A 15,091-nucleotide genomic window follows, 5' to 3' on the forward strand; every position below is an offset into this window, starting at 1 on the left:
GATCCATTGTCTCCTCTCCTACCTGTAATTTTTGTATACATGCTCCTTCTCTAACAACTGTGGTTCCCCGAGGTCTGAAACCCTGTCTCATTTGTCCTAGGGACCTCTGTGTGTGGGTTCCACACACAGAAGGGAGCCACTAACTATTGACATAAGACAGGGATGGACATTGAACTATTTAAGATCTACAAAGCTGGGATGCAGTACCAGGTTTGGCGACTAGGTGCCGCCGCCAACCTGGGATCTGCTCAACCTAGACAAGGGAATTGATTCTGCTTCTGGTGTGTGTCCCTGCAGACAGGATCTGAGATATGAGGGAGAAGAGAGGTAGCTGCGATGATGTCTTGGGAGAGTGAAGAACCAACTTGAGTGAATTCCTTCCTTTATGAAAGGCACAGGACAGAACAAAGGATTGGAAACTATATCAAATGCCCACTTTTTTCAGCAGATTTGCCTCATGGTCTTAGGACAGATCGCAGTGTCTGCCACCCTCCCCATGTATATCCAAAGGCAAGAGTGAGCATGTAACATGCATAGAGGTACCATCCCACTGATGCTGGACAATCTAGAAACTGCCTGGACCTTCAGAGATCACCCATCTTCTCCCCCAGGCTTCACTTCCTTTACCTGGTATGGCCTGCCCCTTTCCCTCTTTAAATGTAACTTTCTGTGAAATGAACACATAAATCAGTATGGTTTACATACTCAGCCATAGTTGGCCCCGCAAGTGCCTTCACCTGGAGCTTCTGGAGGCCAAAGGGAGTGGAAATATGTGTACTCTGGAGAAATGGCCCAAAAAGACACTCCCATTCCTGTCTGCCAAACTCACACCCTACTGGGATACTGGAACTGTCTGGCCCTAGTCTGGCTAGCACCATGCTTCTGAGCCTGCTTCAAAGGACTCCTTTCTAAAGAAGGGAAGGTGGTGTATGAGGCTCAGTCTCCCAATCCTACCTGGGAATAGCCAGAGCATTCATTAAGAAAATAAAATGTTAGGATGGCGCTTATGTATGGTTAAATAAACACTGCTCAATTTGGCCATGGCAGGGCCAGCTCTGAAAGGTTGCGGGATAGAGTGTCTGGCCCATGGGCAGGGATGGAAACGGCCCTGGTCCTCCTCCTCCCACTTCAGTGCCTTCTCTGCCTCTTTCATCTACTCCTTTTCCTTCTCTCCAGATCTTGCCATTCTCCTGGATTCTATAGCATCCTGTGTTTCTCTGCACTCTCCAGTCTGCCTTGGCTACTCTCTGCTATGGACAAGCACCACAGCTAGGCCTACCTCTGCTCCAGGAAAAGGCAGAGCACCCAAGCTGTTTCCTTCATGCTTCCTGGGACGCTGAGGTTCAGAATATAAATTCTTGCCAGCCCTGCTTTAGGCCATCCTCATATCTTGCAGGATGTCCTGGAGAGCTCTGCATAGGGTTTATGCCCCATGGGGACCCTCTGTTCTCCACAAGCAAGTGACAGAGAGCTTTAACATGTCACATGATTCCAGAAACTTCCAGTGACCTCTGCATTTCTCAAAATGAAACTCAGATTTCAAAGATTGGGAAGGCCACCTCATACGAGCCTTGTCTCTCTTACCCACCTTCTCCCCTACTGTTCTTTCCCTGATTCATGTCTCTCTGTCATGCTCATTTCTCTGATCCCTGAGTGCAGCAAGCTAGTCCCTGCCCTAGGACCTTTGCACAGATGTCCTGGCCATCTGGAATGAGCATGCTCTCATCTTTTGTGTGTCTGGTAAATTCTCATAATCTTTTAAGGCTCACTTCAAATGTGACCTGAAAGAAGTTGGCCATTATCCCATGCTGGGATTATGGGGTCCTGTTTGGGGATACTGAGGGGCCTTTGCGTACCCATCTAAGATTTGTATCACACCTTGTCTCAAGGTTATTTGTGAGGGCCTCCTGCCTCTCTGACCATTACTCCTGGATCTGCTGTCTTTGGTTGTGTCCAGTTCCCAGTTCAGGGTCATTTGAAAGTCAGCAACAGTGAAACTAAATGAACCTGTGTCTACCTCCCTGTTGGCAGTTGCTGAGCTGCCTCTGTGCCCCAGGGTCCTGCAGGAGGGGCAGACACAAGTGGGGCCCATCTCATTATAGCTGTACTTAATGTCTCGTCTGTTATTTGGGCCTAAAATACTCCATCAGCTTCTAGTTTTGTCCACTACTTCTTTTGTTTATTTTGGGGCCACACCTGGCAGTGTTCAGGGGCTTATTACTGGCTCTGTACACAGGAGTGACCCCTGGTGGTACTTGTGGATTATATGTGGTGCCAGGGGATTCAACATCAGCTACACAAGGTGCCCAGGGTCACTCTGTAGGATATTTAACCAACAGTGCTGGATGGTTTGGTATTAGGTACAGAGGATACAGTTCTGTCCAGGTGCTTGGGAGCCATGTGGTGCTGGGGATCAAACCTCAGGTATGCAAGGGATGCAGTTCTTGGTCGTTGAGGTAATTCCCCAGCACCCTTTTCTTTTTTGGGGGGTGGGGATGGCACACTCAGTGGTGCTCAGGGTTTACTCCAAGTTCTGTACTCTCAGATCACTCCTGGAGAGGCATGGGGATCATATGTGGTGCTGGGGATTAAGCCCAAGGTAGCTGAATGCAAGACAAGTGCCTCCCTCCCCCTACTATCATTCTGTCCCAGTCTTTTTTTTGTTTTGTTTTTTGTTTTGTTTTGTTTTTTTGGGCCACACCCGGCGGTGCTCAGGGCTTACTTCTGACTGTCTGCTCAGAAATAGCTCCTGGCAGGCACGGGGGACCATATGGGACACGGGGATTCGAACCAACCACCTTTGGTCCTGGATCGGCTGCTTGCCAGGCAAACGCCGATGTGCTATCTCTCGGGTCCTTTTTTTTTTTTTTTTTAAAGAGAGGCCACTACAGCAGAGTTTAGCCAGTGTGGTCTGAGGAACTTGGACTTGCTGGAGGCCACAGGTGTCACACTAGCATGCTTGGGATCCTGCCGTGTTTGGGATGAGATTTAGGGATGTGCTCTCCCACAGGAGCCATCTCCCCAGTCTCTGTCTACCTGCTAAAGGTTATCTCACAGGAAAGTTAGAGAGTAATTTAGCAAGCTCAGTGAGCCTAAATAGTAACACAGCAGGCTCAACTAGCCCCCAAATAGCCCAGTAAATCCTTAGACGCTGACTTTTGTAACACTATGGAGAGATATAACAATCATTTAAAATTGACCCATGTTGATCTAAGTTTTGATAATTCCATTTGCCTTTGTGTTGTAACAAACATTATAAATTAAATGTGTTTGTGCCTGCAAGGAGGTAGGCTAGGGTGGTGGGTGGGAAATGGGACACTGGGAGAAGGGAGGTCGTACTGATGGTGGGACTGGTGTTTGAATATTTAATGCTTGAAACAACTGTATTTTTATGAACAACTTGATAAATCATAGTGTTCTATTAAAAATATGTTATCCCAGAGGAAGACTAGAGCATAGAGAGTCTTAGTGAAAAGTGAAAAATCAGTACAGATGCCCGAATGACTGTCTCTGTCTCTGTGCCTCAGTTTTCCTTGCCATCCTTGCGAGGTGGAGCAATGCCAAGAGGATAACTGGGAGAAGGAAGGGGAGTGCACAGCGGTCAGCACACCTGAACTATGTAGGATATGACTGTGGCTGCCACAGGGCCTGTCAGTCCTGCCACCCCCAGCAGGGCCTTGCGAAGCCTGGGCAACGACAGAAAGTAGGCCAGGCTGTGCCCAGTTCATATTTTTGTCAGTCTCCCTGGCCCCTCCTAACTCAGTAGGAAGTGGGTCGTAGGCCCAACCCGCCTGGGATTCCTCATTTCCGCTCCTGTCTTTGGGGACATACACGTTCAGTTTCATTTAATCATAAAGCTTCTTAATTAGTTTTTCCCCCCCTTTTTGAATTCTGAGTTGCTAAGCTGCCCCTGCCAGGAAGGAGGGAAATGCTGGTTCCTGCCGAGCCCGGCAGGGCTTCTTGTGCTTGGAAGCAGCAGGACCTGACACCAGCGCCCCCTCCATGGAGTCCCTCCAGGGTCTGGGGGGGCCTCACATTATCCTCAGCCCCAGTGGCAACTCTGGAGCACCTGCTGGGTGCCAGGCCAGGAAGACAGCAGCAAGAAGGCGAGGTCTTACTCTCTGGCACCAAGGAGATGTGCTAATGCCTAATTATTCAGTCATATTAAAAAATAATAATTAGGAGCTGGAGCAATAGTACATCAGGTAGGTGTTTGCTCTGCATGTGGACAACTCAGGCCAGGTTCCTACATTCCATATGGTCCCCTGAGCACTGCCAGGACTGATTCCTGAATGAAAAGCCAGGAGTAAAGTACTGCTGGGTGTGGCCCAATAACCAAAATAATAATAACTTTAGAAAATGCAAGAGAAAAGATGGACAAAATACCAGGACAGGGTAGTTGAATGGGATCCCTAGATGAATCTAAGCATGGGGAGGGATTCTCTGAGGAGGCGGTAGTTAAGTTGAAATTTAAAAGAATAAGCTCAGTGCTCTGATTTCAGGGGATCAGGCGATTCTGGGGATCAAGCCGGGGCCTCTAGAATGTAGAAGAGGTATCCCAGGCTATGGCACTATCTTTCTAATCCCCTTAGACGCTGAGGTCACTAAGGGGCAGTCTGAGCCCACAGCTGATCCTCTCTGCGGCACCAGCAGATCCTGTGGGACCACAGAGTTCCAGGCTGGGGCTGACAAGAGGATCTCAGTGAGTGATTGTGGAGAAGAGAAAATACCTTCTCATAGTATTGGAGCTCGTAGTCCAGGATGACGCCATTGGGCTGGTCAGGCTGGGACCAGGACAGGGTGATGCTGTCCACAGTGCGGCTCACTTGGTGCATGATGGACACCGCCGATGGAGCTGGAAGAGAAGCCAGAGGGCAGGGGTCAGGGGCAGATATGAGTAGAATCATCTTGTGGGCCATTCTCAGAGGTGCCCAGATAGAGGGTTTTGGGTACAGAGAGGGAAGGGCACCCTGAAGTGGTCACACAGCCAGCATGGGAAGGATCTAGTAGCACTGAGTGGACAGCAAGACATTAGTCCTTCTAGGCCTGGCCCCAGTGGGGTGGATATGGTACTGTTTTTGAGCTTAGAATTGGCTGGACTTCAACATTTTGAGGATCCCTGGGAGATGAAGGCGAGAAGGTAGCAGATTCTTGAATTTCTTCCATGATCTTCCATGGAGCCTTTACTGTGTGCCAGGGAACAACAGTGAATAAAACTGACTACCCAAAATAAACACATAAAAATAAATCCACAACTACGAGGGGAAACAGTTTGGTAGTTCCTTATAAAGTTAAACATAGAGTTACCATATGATCCAGTAACCCCATTGTTATTTATAGTCACCAAAGAACTGAAACAGGTACTGGAACATGATGTGTGCATGCAAGAGCCAACTAGTGAACCCCCACCAGTGAATGCAAAGGGCAAACAAACACACATGACAGAAGTACAGAACATGCTAAAGAAAGGAAAAAAGACTGACATGTCACAAGGCAGGAGAGCCCCAAAAGACACACTGTGAAAGCCACTGAATGTTGCATCTGGCCTGATCCCATTTACAGAATACACAGAACAGACCACCAATCAAGTGAAGAGGGTTCATAGACAGGGAATATGGGGCTCTCAGCAGGACTGGTAACTGTTTGGGTCCAGGTAGAGCTGTGCTCCATAGTACTACTCCATACAGTGTGTGCCAAAATGTCCATATGATACTATTTCACTCTGAACTGTGGATTCCACTCAATAAACTCAGTGATGTCAGTGTCTTCATGCATGGGGATGGGGGTTCAGGGACATATGAAGGAGAAGTCAGGGGAAGGGAAATTAAGTGCTGAAAGGACTCTCTAAAATGACTTATTTATTCTGAATTTATAGATGTGGGAACCAAGGTCCCAAGAGCCGAAACTTGTCCAAAATGCCACAGTGAGCCCATCATGTGGCTCTGTTCGAACAGTACCTGGGCCTCTTTCCAAACCAGCAACCTGCACAAAGCTCCTACCTGCCCATCAATGCCTTTAGCCCCAACATATTTTTCCTGAGTTGCTGGCAAGGTGGTGGTAGCACCCAACACAGATAAGGACCTTGAACAGGAGCTGTCTGAAGTCCCAGAGCCTGTGAGTGAGCGGGACTCAAACTCAACTTCCAACATAGATTGAACTCCTGACCCAGGACTCCCAGCTGTAGGAATGGGGTGATCCCATCTCCTCTTGGGGTGGGGGGAGGCACATCCTGTCTCCTGTGTAGGGCAGAGAAAGCAGATGTGTTGTGCAGCCTACAGGGGGCTGCAGCCAAACCCTTTGTTCTCTACCAAATCCCAATTCCTGGGATTATTACTGCCCAGATGTGTGCACAGACATGGCCCAAATAGGCTCACAGGGAACCTGAAATGGGAGCATGCAGGGAATATTCTGCCAGTCAAGAGACACAGGCCAGATCTCTGCACCTTCCACATAATACCCTACCCCACCCCATTTTAACTCCCTGTGCACTAAGGGCTGGTGGGAAACCCCAGTTCTATAGCTCAGACTCCTTTACAGGTAGCCCTTGGCCAGTGTGGCCTGGATATGTCTGGGTTTCACCTCCAGTACCCCCAACAAATAATGGAAAACAAAAGATACAGCTGGGACTGGAGCAACAGTATACAGCAGATAGGGCATTTGCCTTGCACCAGGCCAATCCAGGTTTAATTCCCAGTATCCCATATGGGTCAAGTGATCCTGAGAGCAGAGTCAGAAATAACAGACTCCTGGTTTACTTCTAGTAACAGCATCGCTGGGTATGGGCCAAAAATAAACAAACAAATAATATAGTTGTAAAGTTGTAGAAAATGGATCCATGAAACTCTAGGTAGTGTGGCAGTGCTTGTGAGGACAGGCCCCTGGGCCAGGCGGCTCTTCTACCCTGGAGGTCCTTCTGACACCCCCTCCCCAGGCTAGCAGTCCCCTCCATTGTCTTGCCAGAGCAGTGGCCTCTTGGGAAGTTCTGTGTCCCAGCTCCCCATTTTGTGTGAGTGTGTGTGTTTTTGGGCCACACCTGGCAACACTTAGAGGTTACTCCTGGCTCTGTGCTCAGAAATCACTCCTGGCAGGCTTGGGGGACTATATGGGATGCCAGGGATCAACTCAGGGTCATTCCGGGTCAGCCACATGCAAGGCAAAAGCCTTATTGCCGTGCTATCTCTCTGGCCCCATACAGTTCCCTTCTTGAGCTGACAGGGAGACTTACTTTTTTTTTCTTTTTTTGGTTTTTGGGTTACACCCGGCGGTGCTCAGGGGTTACTCCTGGCTGTCTGCTCAGAAATAGCTCCTGGCAGGCACGGGGGACCATATGGGACACCGGGATTCGAACCAACCACCTTTGGTCCTGGATCGGCTGCTTGCAAGGCAAACACCGCTGTGCTATCTCTCCGGGCCCGAGACTTACTTTTTTCTCTTTCTTCCCTCAGTATTATGAGGGCCCAGTCTTGGGGCCAGAAAAATAGTACAGCAAGAAGGGTACTTGCCTTGCACATGGTTCAATTCCCTAGTATCACATGTGGTCCCCTGAGCCCATAAGGTGTGATCCCTGAGCACAGAGCTAGGAATCAGCCCTGAACACCACAGCATATGTACCACAGGGGAAAAAAAAGAGAGAATCCGAAGGAGGTCCCTCTGAAACCACAATTTATTGAGCACCCACTCTAGGGTTTTGCTGAGTCCTTGACATGCATGAACACATTTTATCCTCACAGCAGGGCTGAAGAGAGCTGGATGTACTGAGATGGTGATTTGCAAGTAGAGATCCCAGGTTCAATCCTCGTCACCACACAATTCCTTCCAAGCACAAAGTGGGGAGCATTTCCTGAGCACCACTAGTATACCTCAAAAACCAGAAAAAAACCAAATAGAGAATCCTCACCAAAAAAATAAATAAAACCATGAACAGATGTTTAAGAGGCCCCCCTTTATTTTTTTGGTTTTTGGGTCACACCCAGCAGTGCTCAGGAATTACTTCCTGGCTCTATGCTCAGAAATCGCTCCTGGCAGGCTGTGTGTGTGTGGGGGACACCGTATGGAATGCCGGGATTCGAACCATTGTCCTTCTGCATTTAAGGCAAATGCCCTACCGCTGTGTTATCTCTCTGGCCCAAGAGCCCATTTTATAGATGAGAGAGCTGAGAAGAGAAGATTATTTGCAAAATAGGCCACCAGTTAACAAAGCACCACCAGCTAACATAGCATCACCAACTAACTCAGTATCACCAGCTAACATGGCACTACCTTCCAACAGAGCCCCAGGACTAGAGTTAGAGAACTAAGTGTCTTGGGCCCCATGATGTCAACTGATCACAGGGAATCTACTGTACTCCAACTATGCCAAGTTCTATTTTATGTTGTCAGCACTGTCCAGATGTATTCTTGCCATTCCTATAGCTATGGGGACACAGGCTTGGGGTCATGCAAAGACTCACTCAAGGAAGCAAAGCCTTGGAGGGTTGAGAGTGGAATTCACAGCACTAGCCACTGAATAGCCAGCCAGGAAAGTTCTTCTGGGAAGTGAGCTCAGATAGTTGTGAGGGCTGTGTGTTTGTGTGTGTGTGTGTGTGTGTGTGTGTGTGTGTAAGAGAGAGAGAAATGTGCATGCTCATGTCTCCGTAGCACCTCCTCAGGGGGCAGGAACCAGAGAAGGGACCAGAGAAGAACTGCAACAGGAGTGACAACTGCGTCTAAACCAAAACACAAGTTTATCATCTTGGCAACCCTGAATGCCCAGGGACTGCCCCTCTCCCTCCCCAGTCCCGTTCACACACACCTTGTGCTTTTCCAAAATTCTTTTTTTTTGTTTTTTTGTTTTTGGTTTTTGGGCCACATCCGGCGTCGCTCAGGGGTTACTCCTGGCTGTCTGCTCAGAAATAGCTCCTGGCAGGCATGGGGGACCATATGGGACACCGGGATTCGAACCAACCACCTTTGGTCCTGGATTGGCTGCTTGCAAGGCAAACGCAGCTGTGCTATCTCTCCGGGCCCGTTTTCCAAAATTCTTAACCTGAGTTACCTCCTCTGGCAGCCCTTTCACCTCTGCAGGGCTGACCCAGGAATCTTCCTATTTCATAACATCAGTTAGCGAGTAGTGGAGCTGGGTTTGAACCCAGACCCGCCAGGTTCCAATATACCCTTTCCTGTTCTTTGGCTGTGGCTGGCAGGTCTCAGGAGCCCCTGAGGACACCATCTTCGGCTTCTTCCTGACACCGACAGGCTGACCCCACTGGCTCCTGCTGACTCATCTCTACCACCACCCACACGAACCCAGCTCCAGGACTCAGCTGTTGATGGAGGCAGGTCCCTCCCCATCCTGGCCATGGGGGTGTGGGACTGGGGGCTTTAGCTGGCAGACTTGGGTTTCAGGCAGCTAACCCCACTCTGATCCTATAAGCCCCGTAACCTTGGGTGTGGCCAGGGGGAGGCATTTGCTGGGAAGATGATCAAGGCAGCCAGCGGGGGGCCAAGCGGGCCCAGCCTTTATCCTGGAATCTGGGGGGATTAATGACTGAGGAAAGGGAACAGCTGGATGTTCTCCCACCCCTCCTGCCGTCTGCCGCCCACCCTGGGGTGTCAGATTTCCTTGTAAGTTGGTCTAGTGAGAATTCTGGAATTTTCAATTACCAGGCGAGCACGCCGGCACGGGGATGGGGTCAGTGGTGCCCCGTGACCCCTGCAAGAAGATAGAGCCCCCGGGGAGTGAACACAAAAGAGGAGAAAGGCTGCGGTTGGCCAGAGGAGTCTGGCTAGGCAGCCTGTGGGGCTGGAGCAGGTGGTCAGGGGCACAGCCGCCCCCTGTAAGCCCTGGGAGGGTTCGGAGCCTTCTTGGTGGAGTCAGAGAAGTTCTCTATGGGGCCTTCGTGCAGGGCATTGAAAGGGGGGTGCAGGTGATCTTAGGGAAACTCAGGAAAGGCCAGGAGTCCCAAGCTTGGAGGAAGGAACCTGACCTTTACCCTTCTGCCAGTCAGAAGCCCATTAGTGTGAGGGGACAGGGAGAAGTCACTGAGCCCAGGGCAGTCTAAGACCCCTAAATGGGAGACTCACTGTCTTCCAGACGTCTCCCTTGGGCGGCTTTCCTATGCACCCAAAGAAAACTCAGCTGCTGCAAAGGCCCTGCCCAGAGCCTGCACCCACCCCCCACTCCATTTCACTCACTCTCTACTCCGAGGCACTACCCACCTACCCACCCAGCAGCCTCTGGTTCCTGATCAGCCTGGTTATTCTTTTCTCAGCTCCACATTCTGGGCACCTGCCTGAAAACTTATTCTCCCAGAGCTCCGAGCCAGTTACTCCTTCTCAACCCAAGCTCATTTTGACTATCTGCTGCAATCACTTACCACTCCACGCTGCCTTAGTTGTACCTTGCTCAGTCCTTTATCCCAGTGGTTGTGCACCATCCTGAGGAGGGTGCAGAGATGGGAGGAGGGTGGACGGGAGAGAAGGAGGGCAGACAAGAAGGAGGAAGGGAGGTTAGATAGATGGAAGAAAGAGTGGATGGGAGAGAGGGAGGGAAGATGAGTGGATGGGAGGGAGGGATAAAAGAAAGGGAGGATGGATGGAGAAAAAAGCTGAGGATGGGAAAGACAGAAGGAGGGAACCAATGATGGAAGGGAAGTGAGTAGTTTCTCACTTCTTTTTTGGGAAGGCCACACCCAGCAGTGCTCAGTTTATTCTTTTTATTTTTTATTTTATTTTTTTTGGTTTTTGGGTCACACCCGGCAGTGCTCAAGGGATACTCCTGGCTCCACACTCAGAAATCGCTCCTGGCAGGCTCAGGGGACCATATGGGATGCCGGGATTTGAACCAATGACCTTCTGCATGAAAGGCAAACGCCTTACCTCCATGCTATCTCTCTGGCCCCTCAGAGTTTACTCTTGACTCTGCTCAGGAATCATGCCTGGCAGGGCTTGAGGGATCATATAGGATGCCAGGGGTCAAACTCAAGTCAGCCATATGTAAGACAAATGTCTTACCCTCTATGCTATTGTTCTAACCCCACATATTTATTTTTTCTTTGAAAATCATCATCATCATCATGATCATCATCATCATAATCATCGTCATCATCAAAGCCTGATGTTACAATGGTATTAGATTAGCTTTCCTGGTTTTGAAGAACACTGTTACTACACCTTTACCACCACGAACGTGTCCAAGCTCGCATACTTCTGCCATGTCACTTCTAGTCAGGCCCTTCACTCTTCCTACCTCCCTCAGGAGCTCTGCTGAAGCTGCTGACCCCAGGTTGTACCTGGAGGCAGAGGCCTCAGGCAGTATGACAGTCACCATGACAGCAGTGCTCTCCCTCCATCCCAGCCTGACTGCGCTGACAACTGACCTGCAGTGCCACCATGATCCCATTCCCCTGTGTCTGCAGCAGGGACACTCACCTGTGCCAATTCCCAATTCTGAGCAATCCGAGAGTTGTTTCTTTCTTTTTAGGGTGGGGGATTCAGACCACACCTAACTGTGTTCAAGGCTTATTCTTGGCTCTGTGCTCAGGGGACTACATTTTGTTAGGGATCAAATTTTTTTTTTGTTTGTTCTTGTTTTTGTTTTTTTGGGCCACACCCGGCGGTGCTCAGGGGTTACTCCTGGCTGTCTGCTCAGAAATAGCTCCTGGCAGGCACGGGGGACCATATGGGACACCGGGATTCGAACCAACCACCTTTGATCCTGGATCGGCTGCTTGCAAGGCAAACGCCACTGTGCTATCTCTCCGGGCCCAAGGGGGATCAAATTATGGTTGGTCTCAGGCAACATATTGGCCCTACACACTGTACTATCTTTTTGGCCCAGGAGAGCTGTCTTAAGCATCCTCAAGGAAGTCTGTGATAAAGCAATTAATGCCCCATGATCAATTGTACTTCTGATTAGTCTGATAAGTTCAACTATTTAAAAAATGGGCCTTTGTTTCTTTCCTGCCAGACTAAGACTTTTAGAGAGTGGTTGGAACAGAAAAATGGGCAAGTGGAGAAGAGGGTCCAGGGTATACAAGAAAGCTGGAGAAACAGTTTTAGAGCCCTGTTCTTGAAACAACACTGCACACCCCTTTATAGAAAGGGGATAAGTCCTGTAGGGAGGATGGGGAGAATCCAGTTAGTGGGTTCAACCTGGCAGATTAGTCTCAGGTGACCTCAGGGCCCTCCTTCCATGGCTGTCTTCAATAGCCACTAGACCTGGGATATATGGAGCCTATTTTGAAAAACCAGAACAACAGATTCAGGAGATTCTATTATCTCTGTTCTTGAACCTGAGAGAAGATCCTCTAGGGTGGCCATATCTATTTATCTGCTCATTCATCCTTCTGGTGATTCAGTTAGACTTTTTTCCTTTTGTTTTTGAATGACTCCTGGTGGTTCTGGGAGGGTATAAAGGGGACCCTTGCTGTGTTCGGTATCAAACCTGAGCCTCCTGCATGCAGAGCATGTGCTCAGCTCTTTGAGACATCTTCCCAGCCCCTTAATATACATTTTGGGGGGGGGGGTTGGTGCTCAGGTCTTACTTCTGGATCTACATTCAGGGATCACTATTGGTGAGCGTAAGGACAATATCGGGTGCTGGGGATTCAACCTGGGTCAGTCATGTGCAAGACAAGCACCCGATCCACTGTACTAAAACTTTTCGGCCCTACCTTAGTATACACTTTGTTTTTTTATTTTTTGGGTCATACCCGGTAGTGCTCACGGGCTACTCCCAGAGTACTCAGGGGATAATACGGTGTCAGGGATCAAGCGTAGGACTCCAACGTGCTTCATCTTTCTTTCAGGCCTGTATAATTCTTTTTTTCTCCAAATGATCATTTCCTCTTCCCTTTCCTTCCCTTTGTTATTTGCTGTCATGGTACAATGCAACAAGGTCACAGTTTCTGTGGCACTGGGAGTGCCAGGGATTGCATTTGATGATGTGGGGCAGAGCCAGGGATTGAACTCATGGTCTCACACCTGCTGCTAGGAGTTCTACCAGGGAGCCGCATCCAGGGCCCCACTCAGTGTAGAGGTAGGAGACTCCAAAAGCAGATGGAGTTGGGCCAATATCCATTTCACAGGTACTATAAGTGGGGATCAGACCAAGTCCTGCCTGCCTCTGAAACTAGGTTGTTTTTCCTCTCTGTTAGGTGAAATTTCATTCCCCAAGCAGTATTTAAACAGATTGATGCCAGACCCTAGACCTAGTCTTATAGATATGCCCCTCCACTGCCTGTATCTCTAAGAGCAGCTGGGCTTTCTGGGTCTCTGTCCTATGGCTGCCCCAGGGGCCCCAGGTTAGCCCTCTACCTACTCTAGAAAAGTGCTAAGAGTAAAACCTTAATCAGCTGATCCAGGCAACCCACCCCATCCTTCTGTGCCTCAGTTTCTCCTCTATATGATGGGGATAGTAGCAAGGAGGTTAAGTGAGAGCCCACATGGGATATGCTTAGCATAGACTAGGTCTCAGACTGGGTCAAGGGACACTGCCATGAGTAACTAGGGTGCTCTCTCACCCCTCTCGGGTCAAATCCTATTCCCTATAGTTATGTGAATATAGCACATGCTTGCTCCCTCAGATCCCAGTTCCTCACCTGGAACTGGGGTAGATCCTGCACACTTGCTATTGAATGTCTCTTCTCCCAGATGATCAAAACCCTACTTCTGAGTGAGGTACACTGTATCCAAATGAAAGACAAGTAATACCATCTCTGGCCGTTGGCAGTGGCCATGTGGCACCAATGAGACATAAGGTATAAATATATGGTTTTTGGGTCACACCCAGTGGCATTCAGGGATTCCCCTAGCTCTGTACTCAGAAATTGCTCCTGGCAGGCAGGGGACCATATGGGATGCTGGGATTTGAACCACCGTCTGTCATGTTTGGCTGCATGCAAGGCAAATGCCCTACCATTGTGCTATCTCTCTGGCCCATAAGATAATATATTATGTCAATACTTTTGAAAGTCCTCATAAAGGGACTCAAGGCTTCTTACTCTTTTTTAATACAGGGACTGGCTGGAACTCACTGCTATTTTGGTCCATCAGGATAGCCTCGTGCTGAGGAGCTGGATCCCTGATGATTTTGTGAAGTTTTCCTAATTCCTATCTTTTGATACAGAAGAAAAATATTGGGGAGATAGCTCAATGTTGCCATTTTGCTTATAGGAACCTCAGATTCAATCCCTGACACTGCCTGGTTGCTTGATGACTGCTAAGAGAGCCCCCTAAAGCAATGAACTTGGAGTAGTAGCCTTTAGGAGCACTGCTGATCAGGTCCAAATCCCCTCCCCACAAATAAAAAGGGAAATAAAAATGTCTCGCCTGGGCCACTGTGGTAGACAGACGGTATTAATTGTGTCCCCATAGCTACACTGTTTGTCCTGTAACTTGAGTACTTTCTTGCTTTAACTTTGAGCCATGTGGCTTGCTTTGGCCACTGGCGTATAAGCAAACATCATATAAAAAGAGGCTTGAACACGCTCTTGCATAGGTCTGATGGCTGTGTTGGTTCTTTGTGACAGTCACACAGATATACCTGGACCCACCTGCTTGGGGCTAAGACACAAGGGACAGAGTTTGTGCCCCTGCTGAACCAGGACCATTCCTGTCACAAAGCCCTGACATACTCTTAAAAGTTGCTGAGGGGATGAAGCATGAAGGGATGGTCCCCACTAAAGAAGATCAGGGTTGACCATCCTGGTGAACCCTGCCTTAGGAGCTGGGTCATACTGTTTGTTTTTCTACCACTGGCTTTGAAGCTGCTTCTGGACAGCCTTGGTGTGTCCATGGACATCTGATATTTTCCTTCCTGTCCTATCCCATCCTAACTGGTGCTCTAGGCTGGCAATGGCTTCCCTGCAGAATACTCTGGAAGATCAAAGAGGATCTCTGCGCAGAGGCCCCGCCTGGGGCAGCAGAGCACCCCACACCCCCATTTCCAACACACAGTCTTCTTTTCTCTACAGGGGCTCCCCAGGGACTCTCTCTGATCTGGTCCCCCCAGGGAGAGGAGGTGGGCACATGCTAATGCTAGTTCTTGAAATTGTGCCACTCTGTGCCTGCACCACAGGAGCAGGGCAGGATCAGAGGAGAACTGAGGTGG

The 15,091-nt window shown here is 49.3% G+C and overlaps 1 protein-coding gene across 1 annotated transcript in view; it reads right to left on the reverse strand.

Moving 5' to 3' along the window:
• The window catches only part of EPHB2 (EPH receptor B2), a 211,737-nt gene that overhangs the window by 25,188 nt on the left and 171,458 nt on the right, over positions 1 to 15,091 (reverse strand). The window contains exon 6 of the mRNA XM_049774666.1: positions 4,731 to 4,855. Within this exon, the coding sequence (XP_049630623.1) occupies positions 4,731 to 4,855 (125 nt within the window). The remainder of the gene's footprint in view (positions 1 to 4,730; positions 4,856 to 15,091) is intronic.

This window comes from Suncus etruscus, chromosome 6 (genome assembly GCF_024139225.1).
Source record: "Suncus etruscus isolate mSunEtr1 chromosome 6, mSunEtr1.pri.cur, whole genome shotgun sequence".
In the NCBI taxonomy this organism is placed as follows: domain Eukaryota; kingdom Metazoa; phylum Chordata; class Mammalia; order Eulipotyphla; family Soricidae; genus Suncus; species Suncus etruscus.